This window comes from Sus scrofa, chromosome 7 (assembly GCF_000003025.6).
Source record: "Sus scrofa isolate TJ Tabasco breed Duroc chromosome 7, Sscrofa11.1, whole genome shotgun sequence".
NCBI classification, from domain to species: domain Eukaryota; kingdom Metazoa; phylum Chordata; class Mammalia; order Artiodactyla; family Suidae; genus Sus; species Sus scrofa.
In genome coordinates this window covers 103,704,984-103,718,629 of record NC_010449.5, presented here as the reverse complement: position 1 = coordinate 103,718,629, position 13,646 = coordinate 103,704,984, and the positions used below count along the sequence as shown (strand labels likewise).

The 13,646-nt window shown below is 35.5% G+C and overlaps 1 protein-coding gene across 14 annotated transcripts in view; it reads left to right on the top strand.

Moving 5' to 3' along the window:
* CEP128 (centrosomal protein 128) overlaps positions 1 to 13,646 on the top strand; it is a 414,346-nt gene that overhangs the window by 41,694 nt on the left and 359,006 nt on the right. For all 14 annotated transcript variants that reach the window (XM_021099567.1, XM_021099565.1, XM_021099569.1 and 11 more), the window contains 4 exons: positions 5,072 to 5,201; positions 6,256 to 6,374; positions 9,099 to 9,190; positions 13,056 to 13,128. In XM_021099567.1, coding sequence (XP_020955226.1) covers positions 5,072 to 5,201; positions 6,256 to 6,374; positions 9,099 to 9,190; positions 13,056 to 13,128 — 414 coding nt within the window. The remainder of the gene's footprint in view (positions 1 to 5,071; positions 5,202 to 6,255; positions 6,375 to 9,098; positions 9,191 to 13,055; positions 13,129 to 13,646) is intronic.

The following is a 13,646-nucleotide window of genomic DNA, read 5'->3' as shown; positions in this document are numbered from 1 at the left end:
ATATAATAAAGGCCATATATTACAAACCCAGAGCTAACACTGTTCTCAAAGGTGAGAAGCTGAAAGAATTCCTGCTCAGATCAGGAACAAGACAAGGATGTCTGTTCTCGCCACTACCATTCAACATATTTTGGAGGTCCTAGCCATGGCAATCAGAAAAGAAAAAGAAATAAAAGGAATCCAAATTGGAAAGGAAGAAGTAAAACTATCACTATTTGCAGATGACGTGATACTATACCTAGGAAATCCTAAAAATGCTACCATTAAACTGTTAGAGCTCATCAATGAATTTGACAAAGTCACAGGATATAAAATTAATACACAGAAATCGACTGCATTTCTGTATACTAAAAACAAAATATCAGAAGGAGAAATTAGACAAATAACCCCATGTATCACTGCATCCAAAAATTAAAATACTTAGGAATAAACCTACCTAAGGAGACAAAAGTCCTATACTCTGAAAACTATAAGATGCTGATGAATCAAAGACGACTCAAACAGGTGGAAAGATATACCATGCTCGTGGATTGGAAGAGTTAATATTATCAAAATGAATATACTACCCAAGGCAGTCTACAGATTCAATGCAATCCCTATCAAATCACCAATGACATTTTTCACAGAACTCTAACAAAATGTTTTAAAGTTTGTTTGGAAGCAAAAAAGGCCCAGAACAGCCAAAGCTATCCTAAAAAAGAAAAATGGAGCTGGAGGAATCAGGCTCCCTGAATTCAGACTCTACTACAAAGCTACAGTCATCAAAACCATATGTTACTCTCACAAAGACAGAAATATTGTGGAACAGGATAGAAAGCCCAGAAGTAAACCCACACACCTAGAGTCAACTAATCTGTGACAAAGGAGCCAAGAATATATAATGGAGAAAAGACGACCCCTTTAATAAGTGGTGCTGGGAAAACTGGATGGCCACATGTAATAGAATGAAATTAGAACACTTGCTAACACCATACACAAGAATAAACTCAAAATGTATTAAAGACCTAAATAGAAGACCAGATACTACAAAACTCTTAGAGGAAAACAGAGGCCAAACATTCTCTGACATAAACCACTGGAACTTCTTCTCAGATCCACCTCCTAGAGTACTGACAATAATGACAAAAATAAACAAATGGGACTTAATTAAACTTAAAATTTTCTGCACAGCAAAGGAAACCCTAGACAAAACAAAAAGACAACCCACAGAATGGGAGAAAATATTTGCAAAAGAAGCAACTGACAAGGGATTAATCTCCAAAATTTATAAGCACCTTCTGCAACTCAATACAAAAAAAATGAGCAACACCATCAAAAAATGGTCAGAATGGAGTTCCCGTCATGGCTCAGTGGTTAACGATTCCGACTAGGAGCCATGAGGTTGCGGATTTGATCCCTGGCCTTGCTCAGTGGGTTAAGGATCCGGTGTTGCCGTGAGCTGTGGTGTAGGTCGCAGACGCAGCTCTGATCCCACGTTGCTGTGGCTCTGTCGTAGGCCGGTGGCTGCAGCTCCGATTAGACCCCTAGCCTGGGAACCTCCATATGCCACAGGAGAGGCCCTAGAAAAGGCAAAAAGCCAAAAAAAAAAAAAAAAAAAAAAAAAAAGGGCAGAAGATCTAAACAGGCAATTCTCCGAAGAAGACATACAGATGGCCAAAAAATACATGAAACAGTGGTCAACATCACTCATTAGAGAAATGCACATCAAAACCACTATGAGGTACCACCTTACACTGGCCAGAATGGCCATCATCAAAAAGTCTACAAACCGTATATGCTGGAGAGAGTGTGGAGATTCCTTAGAAAACTAAAAACGGAGTTACCATTTGACCCAGGAATCCCACTCCTGGGCATTGCATTTATCCAGAGAAAACTAGGTCTCTAAAAGATACACATACTCCAATATTCATTGCAGCACTCTATATGCTAGCCAAGACATGGAAGCAACCTAAATATCCATCGACAGAGGAATGGATTAAGAAGATGTACATTTACACAATGGAATGTTAGTCGGCCATTAAAAGGAAAGAAATAATGGCATTTGCAGCAACATGGATGGACCTAGAAATCATGCTAAGTGAAGGCAGTCAGACAGCGAGACACCAACATCATATGCTATCACTTACACGTAGAATCTAAGAAAAGGACAAAATGAACTTCTTTGCAGAACAGATACTAGAGTCACAGATTTTGAAAGACTTATGGTTTCCAAATGAGACAGGTTGGTGGGTGGGGGGGATTCACTGGGAATTTGGGATGGAAATGCTGTAAAATTTGGTTGTGATGATCATTGTACAACTTTAAATGTAATAAAATTCATTGAGTAATTTGAAAAAAGACAAAATTCAGAATTTTGACAAAGAATTGGAAACTATTAAAGAATCAAATGGATATTATAGAAATTTAAAAATATAACTAAAATAAGCAAACAAATAAAATTAGAAAAAGCCATCAACAAATGGATTAAGTAGCATCTTGTATACTGTTGAAAGAATTAATAAATCAAGAGATAGGCCAGCATAATATATCCCAAAAGAAGAATGAATGAAGAGTTCCCATTGTGGCTCAGTGGGTTATGGATCTGACTAATATCCACGAGGATATGGGTTCGATCCCTGGTGTCACTCAGTGGGTTAAGGGTCCAGCGTTGCCATGAGCTGTGGTGTAGATGGCAGAGGTTGCATGGATTCCATATTGCTGTGCTGTGGCCTAGGCCAGCAGCTATAGCTCTGATTTGACCTCTAGCCTGGGAACTGCCATATGCCACAGGTGTGGCCCTTAAAAAAAAAAAAGAATGGAGAAATGAAAGGACGAGCAATCAGAAAAGAGCATAGATGACTTGGGATTTGGTAAAAAGATGCAATTTTAAATGCAACTGGATTTCCAGAAGGAGTGGGAAGAAAGAATGGGGCAGAAAGAATATTTAAAGAGATGTGGCTAAAAATTTACAACACATGAAACAGATCAAACTACAGATTCCATGATGTCTATGTGTCAGAAATGGGATAGTTATAAGAAAACTGCACGTAGTTGTATCATAGTAAAACCACTGACAAAGTCAAATAGAAAAATCTTAAAAATATCCAGAGCTATAAAGGGCAAATTACCTTAAAAAAAAAAAAAAAAGCAATAACTAGAAATGTCAGCTGACTTTGCCTCTAAAAGGATGATAATGAAAAATGCAGGTAGTAATGATAAACACAGGAAAAGTTAGTAGAGCTGGTTCCGTCACTAACTTGTCACTAAAGTCATTTTACATTTCTAGTTCTTTTTTCATGTTATGGTTTGGATTTGAGCTTTTTTTTTTTTCCTTTTTCTTTTTGGTCCTTTGTGTGTGTGTGTGTGTGTTTCTAGAGCCCCACTTGTGCCAAATGGAGTTTCCCCGGCTAGGGGTCAAATCAGAGCTGTAGCTGCCGGCCTACACTGCAGCCACGGCAACCCCAAAAGCTGAGCCACGTCTGCGGCCTGCACCATAGGTCATGAAAATGCTGGATTGAACCTGCGTCCTCATGGATACTAGTCAATTCATTTCTGCTGAGCCATGATGGGAACTCTGGATTTGACCTTTTAAATTTTAACATTGTTTAATTTTATTCTGAGCCTTTGTCATAGATTACTGATATGCTATTTTATGTTCACTGTGAAAGACCTCTCATCTACTTTTATGTTAGACAAGTTTTATTTTACTTGTGTATAAATTACTCTCCAGGTAGGCCGTAGTTCTTCCAGGCCTCACCTCTGTTTCCTTGGATCAATAGTCTGTGTCCTTCAGCTGATGAACATTCAGGCTGGAAGGTATTGCACATATCCCAATTTAGAGAAGGAGGGAACAGAGGGTATGGAAATACTAGTTTTACTAGCTTTTTCTTTTCTTTCTTTCTTTTTTTTTCAGAAACAAGAGCTGCAATAGAGATAGATTCCTGAAATTCTAGCTCTACTTCTTTTAATTCAGACTGTTTAAACCTTGGTTTTCCAGAAGAACTAAATCCAAACACCCAAAATAAAAAAGATTTTCTTATATGTGACTCATATTCTATTTCAGATGTGCTGTCCCTTCAGCTGAAGCTAATTCCTTTCTGTGCAGTTACCCAAGGAAACTAACTTGTTCTCTCCCTAAGTGATGCTCTACCTTTTAATTATGGCTAAATTTAGGAAGCCCTGTGTTGTCAATCAATTGTTTTGTTTTTACATTCTTTGTAAAGAGTTATGGGTGACTTGTTTTCTGGAATAATACATTACCTTTATTTATATTATTTTTACTCATCCTTGGCTAAAATATCTAGACCTGATATTTGTCAGCAATTCAGGGTATATGGATTTTCCTCAGTTTACTCTTTGTTCCTTTGAGTTTTAGTTGAATCTTCTTTTACAGTTCTATAGTTCTGTATAGTTCTGGATGCTATTCTCAGTGTTAAGCATGTTTTTATTTATTGTAGCTCTTTTGGTCTAAAAAGATGTCTTATTCTATCCCCTACTGGATAACTCCCTAATAATCTGCATAGGGCATTTGGAAAACTGTGATCCTTAGTTTGTACTAGCAGTCCAACAGCTGACCGCATTGTTTTCTGGGATTTGAAATCTTTGAATGAATGAAAGAGATATTTGACGCAGAGTTGGGCAGTGCACATTTTTTTCCATAGTAGTAGTCACTGGGACAGCTGTTCATTTTCCTGTTTGTTACAGATCTGGGGTATTTGAAGGAATGTATAGAAGGGAGGAAGGCTTTCTCTCTCTTTTTCAGATTTTTGACCTTGTTATGTTTCTAAGAACGGATGGCACATCAATTTGGTTTTGTAAACCATTAGCTAGTAGACATTTCTTCTGTATTCTGGTCGTAGAAAGGTGGAATTGGTAGTGACAAATGCTATTTAAACCAGATGTTGGAATTGGCTCTTAAAATATTTTTGTTTACTGTTTTTATATTTCTCTTATATTTCTCAAAATATTCTTTGATATCAGTTCCCTTTGGAAACCCAAACAATTCAGAAATAGCCTTAAAAATCTCTAGGCTATTTGTATTTGGAAATTGTTTAAAGAGATAAATCTGCTTTCATTATATTCTTTAATTTAGTTAAAAGAAAGCTTGGAACAATCAATAGGCCAACTTCGGAGTCAGCGTTTATCGAGAAACTCAGGAGGGAGAAGAAGTATTTCTGTTACAAGTCTGAGTACAAGTGACCTCGACGGTGGCACTGTGATAGGTAAACTCTTCAGATGTCCTGAAAACCTTTTTTTGACTTAAAGATATGCCTGAAGTGAATAATGTAATATTTGGAAAATGCAACCCATGCATAAAATCCTACAGATAAGATGTTAGAAGATGCAGTTGGGATTTTATAGTGAATATTTTGAAATATGTTCTGTGGGACTTTGATATTCTGAGTCTGTTGCTTTTGTTCTCCTCTAACTCTGAAGACTATGTAGAGCTTTACCTGAAAATATCTGGATTTAATTGTCTGCCTCCAATCAAAACAAACACACAGATAGGATTTATCATGTGGTGTACTTCCTGGATTATAAGTCTTATTCTAGCTTCATAGTTTTTCAGATGTCTCATTATGAAATACCCTGTGACACTTGTTAAAAATGGGAATTTTATCCTTGATGTGCAGCTAGATTTTGATGGCTACATAGAAGGTGATAACACTTAATTTACATGTAATTAATCTTACTTGTATTTTCTTATAGCACTGAAGTTCATGTTTGAATAGAAAAGACTTAGGAAAGTCTTCAGTGAAGAGATGACTTAGCTAGAGTGAACATGAGCTTTGATTGTCAACAATGCTGCTGATCATGATAATAATGATTAAAAATTGGACACAATCAGCTATTCTTTTTATGTAGTTTAGTTTATACTGACTTTTAAACACAATGCAGATTTTAGATAGAATTAACTTATTTGAAAAATTGTGTTTTATGAATATTATTTTAAGGAGTTATTAAAGTTAATTTTTTAAACAATTATTTTGATGTGAGAGAAAATACTTTATTGCTTCTTTGAAAGGTATAGTCATTTAGAACTTTTGATGTGTTCTATTTCCAAGTTATTTATGTTCATTTAATTGGCTTTAAGAGGAAGATAAGTGGAATTTTGTGGAATTTTATGGCCATAGCAAGATACTTGTTTGTGGGGAATAATCTGAATGGCAGGTGCATGTATATATCCATGTCTGCTTTTACTTATTGAGTAAAATTTTAGATTATTTCTTCTCATGTAGTGTTTTTAATCTTCTCCCTTTTCTTTCTTTTGTAAAGAGAGCCACCGCTTTCCACCTACCTCACCTCTAAAGGACTATGGGGATCAACAGGGCATTAAAAGAAATAGGTCCAGAACCGGTGTCCGATTTGTTCAGGAGACTGATGACATGGGCCAGGTACTTTGAACCCGTTCTTTAGTCTGTATTCCTTACATTTCTATTTAAATGACTAACACTTGAATTTTATGGCTATATTTTAACTAAGAGTTTGCTCATGACTAACTTTGTACTTTTAAGCCAAATAAACTATTTTATTTTCAATGTATTGATCATCGTATTTATTTTGAATTTTGTTATGGGGGATTGTACTCTGTAGAACATTTAAAAGTGAGTTTAGTTGACATGTTCTATGTTCTTGTTCAGTTGGCTCACTCTTCTGTATACGTATCCTACTAAGTCAGCTACTTTCTATTTTGCTAAGATTGGCTTAGCAAGAACAAGTTAGTGTTTGTCTGGTTAACCTATTGATTTTTCCATTAGTGTTTTTTTGATTGTTGAATCATTGATGGAGCTACTTCTGTAAAGCAGGAATTCTAGACTTTTTCTATGTATTCATTAAAGATTTGAAAGTATTTGTTCTATGGATATATTTCTTTTCCCACTTCTTAATCTTCTGTCTGCAAGAGCTGAAAATTTTGTTGTTGTTTTTACTTTGGTAGCTAAATTAATTAGAAAAGGGCAAGGAGATGTTACTTACTTTGATCTCTTTGTTTTGCTAGTTTTAAGGTTGAGGGCTCAGAGTTTAAGATAGTCATCTGCAGCTTTTGCTTCTTGTCGTATTACATAGAGATAGCAGAATCAAGTGCATTAGAAGACATCTTGTAGAAACTTTCCCTTGACTTAATTTTTGGTGAGTGCAACTTGCTAGTGTGGATTATGTGATTAAACCTGGAGCAGAGAACAATGTCTTAACATTACTTATCTAGTCTTCCATTTTAATTTATGTAGTGCCTCTGTCATGGGACTGTGCTTGTGCTTGAAAACAGTGATGAGCAAAAACCTTGCCTTTTCATGGAGCATTCCATTTAGAGGGGGAGCTATATACCAATAAAAAAGTATGTAAATACACTCATAATTATGAGTTGAGATAACATGCTGTAACAGAAAGAAGCATAGAGCTATGGGACCTGTCTCAGTTCAGGAAGGCTTCCCAAAGAATGGCTAATTGAGATAGATCCAAAAGTTGAGTAAGAGTCAGTTGCGGTAAAACAAATACCATGGCAGGAGGGAAGAAAGCACCTGTGAATCATTTAAAGAAAGCCATATGGCTAAAGAAGTTTGAAACCCTGAAACCATGCAAAGCCATCTAACAGGGTGACAATTATTTTGAGAATAGATCACTCTGGCTTTAGTAGAGGAAATAGTCAGTGTGGGCAAGCCAATTAGAATATTGCTGTGTTCTGGATCTGAGCTACTGGTCGCTTGGATTACGGTAAATGGAGTTGGAGATAAGGTGGTAAATTTAAAAACGGTTTAGTGGATGTAATGAAAGACCTTGAAGATCATATGGCCTTTGGGGAGGGTGGGAGTAAGTAAAAAGGAGGTGTCAAAAATGAGTCCTAGGATTCTGGTTTGCAAAACTTGAAAATCACGATGGCAAAACTTAAGTGAATTGTCTGTTATTCATCTACAATATTACCTTCATTCCTTTATTTTTTGTTCTTCCTTGTTTTCATCCTTTTCTTGTTTTTAGCTCCATATGCTGGTATATTTTCTTAATGCTCTGATGCAGTGTTTGTGGTTCTGTTAACGTATCTGTCTCCCATGTTAAATTCTTACCCATTTGTTTCCCAGTGCCATTGCTGGCTCTGATTAGTTGCTCAGTGTCCATTTGTTGAAATGAATCAATTTGTTTCCTCAAGTTTGTGTAACTTTTTTATTATAAATTATAGCCTATACATATATGTATAGTGTACATATTTACAATTAAAAATACAATAATATGAATGAAAAGCCATGTAACCACCACTTAGAGCAAGAAACAGGATTATTATACACCTCCAAGCCTCTTTTATACTCCTTCTGTCCCCAAGAGCTGTCAACTATTTTAACTTCTGTATTAATTATTCTCTTGATTTAAAGAAAAAAATCCTTTTTACTGCTTGTATCTTGTTTAGCATTGCCTCTTTTTAAACTTTATATAAATGGAATAATACTATCTTCTTTTGTAACTTGCCTTTTTCATTTGATGTTTTGTTTTTAAAGTGTAGGTGGGTTTGATTATTTCATTTTCAGGGCTGGGTGATATTCCACTGGAGGAATATATTGCAATTTATCTCCTTTCTACTCTTAATGGACTTTTGGTTTATTTTTGGTCTCATCGTGAACATTGTTGCTTCAGATTCTTATTCATGGTTCCTGGTGCCTGAGGGCAAGGGTTTCTTGGCAGCCTGAGTTGGTACACTAAGGCATATATTCTAGTTGAATAAAGTTTTTTTGTAACACAGCCATGCTCATTTGTTTATGGCTAACTGCTTTTGTGCCACACTAGCAGAGCTGAGTAATTGTGGCAGAGGCCATAGAACCCGAAAGCCTGAAATACTTGCTCTTGTACCCTTTATGGAAACTTTTCTGACCCGTTTTCTAGACTATCTATAAGGGGTAAAATACTGCACTATAGAGGATGGATGTAATGGTTCATGTTATATATAATTTAAAAAATTTTTCATTGGGAAAAATATTGTCTATCTTTCAGAATAGACATTTATTTTATTTGTCTTGATAACATTATAAGATTTGGGCATTATTACAGAAAACAAGTTCTTATTCTTACCTTCAGTGAGTCTTCATGAAAGAATTCAACAGAATCCTAAACGGATAACTGTGTTTTGCTTTTATTAGTTTCATGCTTTTCATCAGTCCCTCCGAGACCTCAGCAGTGAACAAGTTCGCCTTGGAGATGATTTCAACCGGGAACTTGTCAGAAGAAGCCGGTAAGAGCTGAATATGATTTTCGTTGGAGGCATGAATTATTAGAAGAATAAAATAAGTTCTGTAGTTGACATATTTATGTGATTTAAAAAACAGTGCTTTTTTTTAAACTCATATTTTTAAGTATAATAGAACAGTTCAAAACTCCTTAAATTTACAGAATATCATGACTCAATGTTAGAAAAATTAATTTCATGTTTGAAAAAAATTTTAATTTATTGTAATTTAATGTTGACATTATGGAGAGACACATTGTGAGATCTTAGCAGAGGGGTAAATTTGCAAACATATTGGAGAGAGAGACAGAGACTAATTGACAGACAATGGAGCAAATAAAAAGCATAGGGTGGAATTTGTCAGTGGACATGAGCCAGTATAGAATCTGATACTTTTGCTTTCAGTTGAAATCTTTAGAAGCTAGGTTTTTTTTTTTTTTTTTTTTTTGTCTTTTTGCTATTTCTTGGGCCACTCCCGCGGCATATGGATGTTCCCAGGCTAGGGGTCCAATCGGAGCTGTAGCCACCAGCCTACGCCAGAGCCACAGCAACGCAGGATCTGAGCTGCGTCTGCAACCTACACCACAGCTCACAGCAACGCTGGATCGTCAACCCACTGAGCAAGGGTAGGGACCAAACCCTCAACCTCATGGTTCCTAGTCAGATTCGTTAACCACTGCGCCACGATGGGAACTCCTAGGAGCTGGTTTTTATATCTGCCCAGTCTTTGCAAATTTTTCAATTCTGGGTAGTCCCTAAGAAGTATGACTTTATTTAAAATTTCTTCACTGTCTTCATTTTTATCATCAGCAGTGACAGGTGGCTTTCATTTAGCGGCCATATTTTAAAAGAAGAAATCATTTTATCCCATCTTGAAAGTCTCAGTCTTATTTATAGCTATGATTAGGGAACAACAAAGGTGAGTTGGAATTCATTTACTGGGTTCACTTGCTAACTCCCTTTCTAGCTAATGAAACCATTCCTCATGCTGGTTTTGTGCTGCTGTAGCAAAAAGAGTCAAAGCTATAAATGTTAAATCTATGAATATCAATTATAGTCTGCATAACTTATCTGCTTCTGTATGAGAAAAGCAGGGATTTTAGTAATAAGAATTAAAGAATGGTAATTTCTATTACCATTATTACTACTACTAGTACTTACTACTATTGAACACTTATTTTGTGTCAGGTAGATTTAGGTTTAATTCTTGCAAAAATTCTAATGAGATGGTCATTATCCCCATTTTTCAGAAGTGGAAATGGGCACAGAGAGATTAAGTAACTTAACTTGCTGGATATTAGACAGGGGAGAGTTGATGGAGTCAATTCAAATCAAGGAAGTAAGGCCACAGAGTGTGTGCTCTTTGTCACTTATATACCTTGTGGCTTAAGATCAATCTTCACAAGCAGCTCAGGAATTTAAATGCTTTATTCATTTTGAAGTATATTATTGAGCTGTTTTACTAATCTTTTAAATTGGCAATTGTTAGTTAATTTAATACTTAAGCATTTATTTCTGGCAAGCTGATAAAAATTTAAAAAATGGCATTAACATTCTACTATACTGTGTTCTTGGAGTGGCTTTATGTAGCTTTTCCATATTTGAAGGAAGGGTATAAATTAAGCACTAGGAATATGAGTTTCAGGAAATAGTTGTCCTGTATGGGACAGATATGGGAGAAGTTGCAGGGATGGTTTAGTTGACCAGTTTAATTAAATTTGGCTATGCAGTAGTGAACTGAGAATCTTCTGATCAATAGACTGGTACCATCTATTAATAGTTTGTGTGATCTAGAGGCATGTGTAAGGCAGAGAAACTTAAGTTAATCCAAAATAGGTCAAGTTTCCTCTGAACCTTGGTGGCTTAACTTTATGGCTGAGGAAGAATTTTAGGATCCAGTTCTGCTTTACCTGTACCACAATTGTTAATTCATGTTTATAAAAATCCTTGGTAGGAAATTAGGTTTAACTTCTTATATGATTCAGAAAGGTTGATATTCTCAGTTAATTACTAATTTTTCACTTTTTTCTTGGTATTTATTGGAAGAAGTACAATGGATAATAAAAGTACACTGAAAAGCAGACTTTTAGGAAGGATTAAATAATGTTTAATTCAGAACTCACCTACTTTGGATGCCATATGGAAAACTGGTTAGAGGAGAGGGAATTAGAAGACTGCTGCATTAGCATGAGAGATGATGACTTGACCAAGATTATGGCAAGTGAAAGATGAGTGAAGATATTTCAAGTTTTTTTTTGTTTTGTTTTGTTTTTTTAACATTAAAGAGCTAGAATTTGGTAATGGGTTGAATATGAGGGATTAGGGAGAATAAACCAAGATGACTGTCAGATTTCGAGTAACTGAATATTTGATAAATCTACTTCCTGAAATACGGAAGACTGATGAGGGGTAGGTGAGCCATAAAAATTGTTTGACCTCGGATATGTTAGCTTTAGGTGCCTTTGAGATATCGAAGTGGAAGTGTAAAATATGCAGCTAGATACTTACTCTGGAACTCTTAAGGAAAAGTCTCTATTAGATTTAAGAGTGGTGAGCATAAAGAAATGGTATTTAGAACTATGGAAATGGGAGTTCCCATTGTGGTGCAGGGGAAACAAATCTGACTAGTATCCATGAGGATGTGGGTTCAATCCCTGGCCTCACTCAGTGGGTTGAGGATCTGGTGTTGCTGTGAGCTGTAGCTGTGGCTGGCAGTTGCAGCTCCTATTTGACCCCTTGCCTGGGAACTTCCATGTGCCACAGATGCTGCCCTAAAAAGAAAAAACAAAGAGTAAGATAGATGATAGAAACAGTAAAACTAGCTCAGAATCTCAGTGAAAGTAATTCCTGGCATGATAGCCATATAACAGATGCAGGAAGTAATTACTTAATTAGAGCTGAAAGTGTCTTTTGAGAAGAAGGTACTCAATGAGAATGGAGTTGTTTCTACCTAGTTGATTCAGTAATATGTGGGAGAAAAATATCAATGATATGATAAGACCCATATAAGGCCAAAAGGTAATGGGAAACTCTAAAAAAACCAAAACCACAAGAAATTTAGTGATCCAGTTAAACTGACTAAAACACAAGCATGACAGAAGGTAAGCAGAAAGCATCAATTCTCTTTGCTGGACTAATGTATAAGGTGTGTAAATATATGAGATCACTTACATAGATAACCAGTACAATGACTAAAAATAGTAATAAGTTTATATAAATTGGACAGGAGTGTGAGTGATTTAAATATTTCAAAGCAGAGTTGAAAATGTCTAGAGTTGAAAATGGTAGAGGTAATCAGCAAAAGAAAATGTAGTTGCCCATGGGGATTAGAACCAGAGATAAGTGTGAGAGAGAGAAATGACTTTGCTTTTTCTTTATAAGTTTTTTAGTACTATGTTATTTATTATGTATATTACTAATTTTATAGGAAAAAAGGTAATGGGAGATAAATTAGTGATGGCTGTTTATACAGCACACTGTAATTTGATTATGAATTGCTAGAGAGGATGTAAGATCAATAGTTTTGCCTTCCCTAACTCTTTCATTCTCCTTAATTTAAAATGGGATATATTACAATGTGCTTGTTTATTGAAGGTTGTATTTCCGTATTGCATTGTTTCTCAGAATGTAGTTGCAGTATCAGTACCACCTAGGAATTTAGTAGGAATGCACATTCTTGGCTTCCATCACAGGCCTACTGATTCAGCAGTCTGTTTTAAAAGAAGCCCTCCAAGTGTTTCATATGTTTGCTAACATTTAAGAACCACTGCATCAGAGTTATTATGCAGCAACCTATTATGATGTTGTAAATTTCATGAATTATATATATTTTCTCAAAAAGCCAACTTAGGATATTTTTCTTTGGTTGCAGATCGGATGCTGAAACAAAAAGGGCTTTGGAAGAACTGACCGAAAAACTTAATGAAGCCCAAAGAAAAGAAGTGGTGAGAACTCTTTGTTTACAAAAACTTTTATTTCACATGCAGATTATAGAGTGGTAGAGCTGGTTGTCATCACAATGAAGTTTAGTAGATTTTAACTTTTTGGGTGGTTTATGCTATTTTGTCTAAAAATGTTTTTGCACCTCTTGTAAAATATTCATGAATTTTAAATATTTAAGCTTGAAATATTTAAAGTGGTAGTATACTAGTGACAATTTTTAGAGTTAGGGGTATTTGAAAGATGTTTAAAGTTTTACTCACTCAGTGATTTTGTGATTTTTATTAAATGATATTTGAGAAATACAGAGTTTTTTTGGTAGTGACTCTGTAGCACTTCACGTTAAGTTTTGTCAGGTCATTTCAAGTAATCTCACATAGCATGTAATCTTGATTGCTGCAAAGACCCTGCTACTATCTGTTTTTGTTTGACATGGTGATGACTGAAAATACCCTAATTCTCAACTTTTATTGTCTCAAACTCAGATTGTTGATACTTATTATTCAGTGATCTACTATTCTTG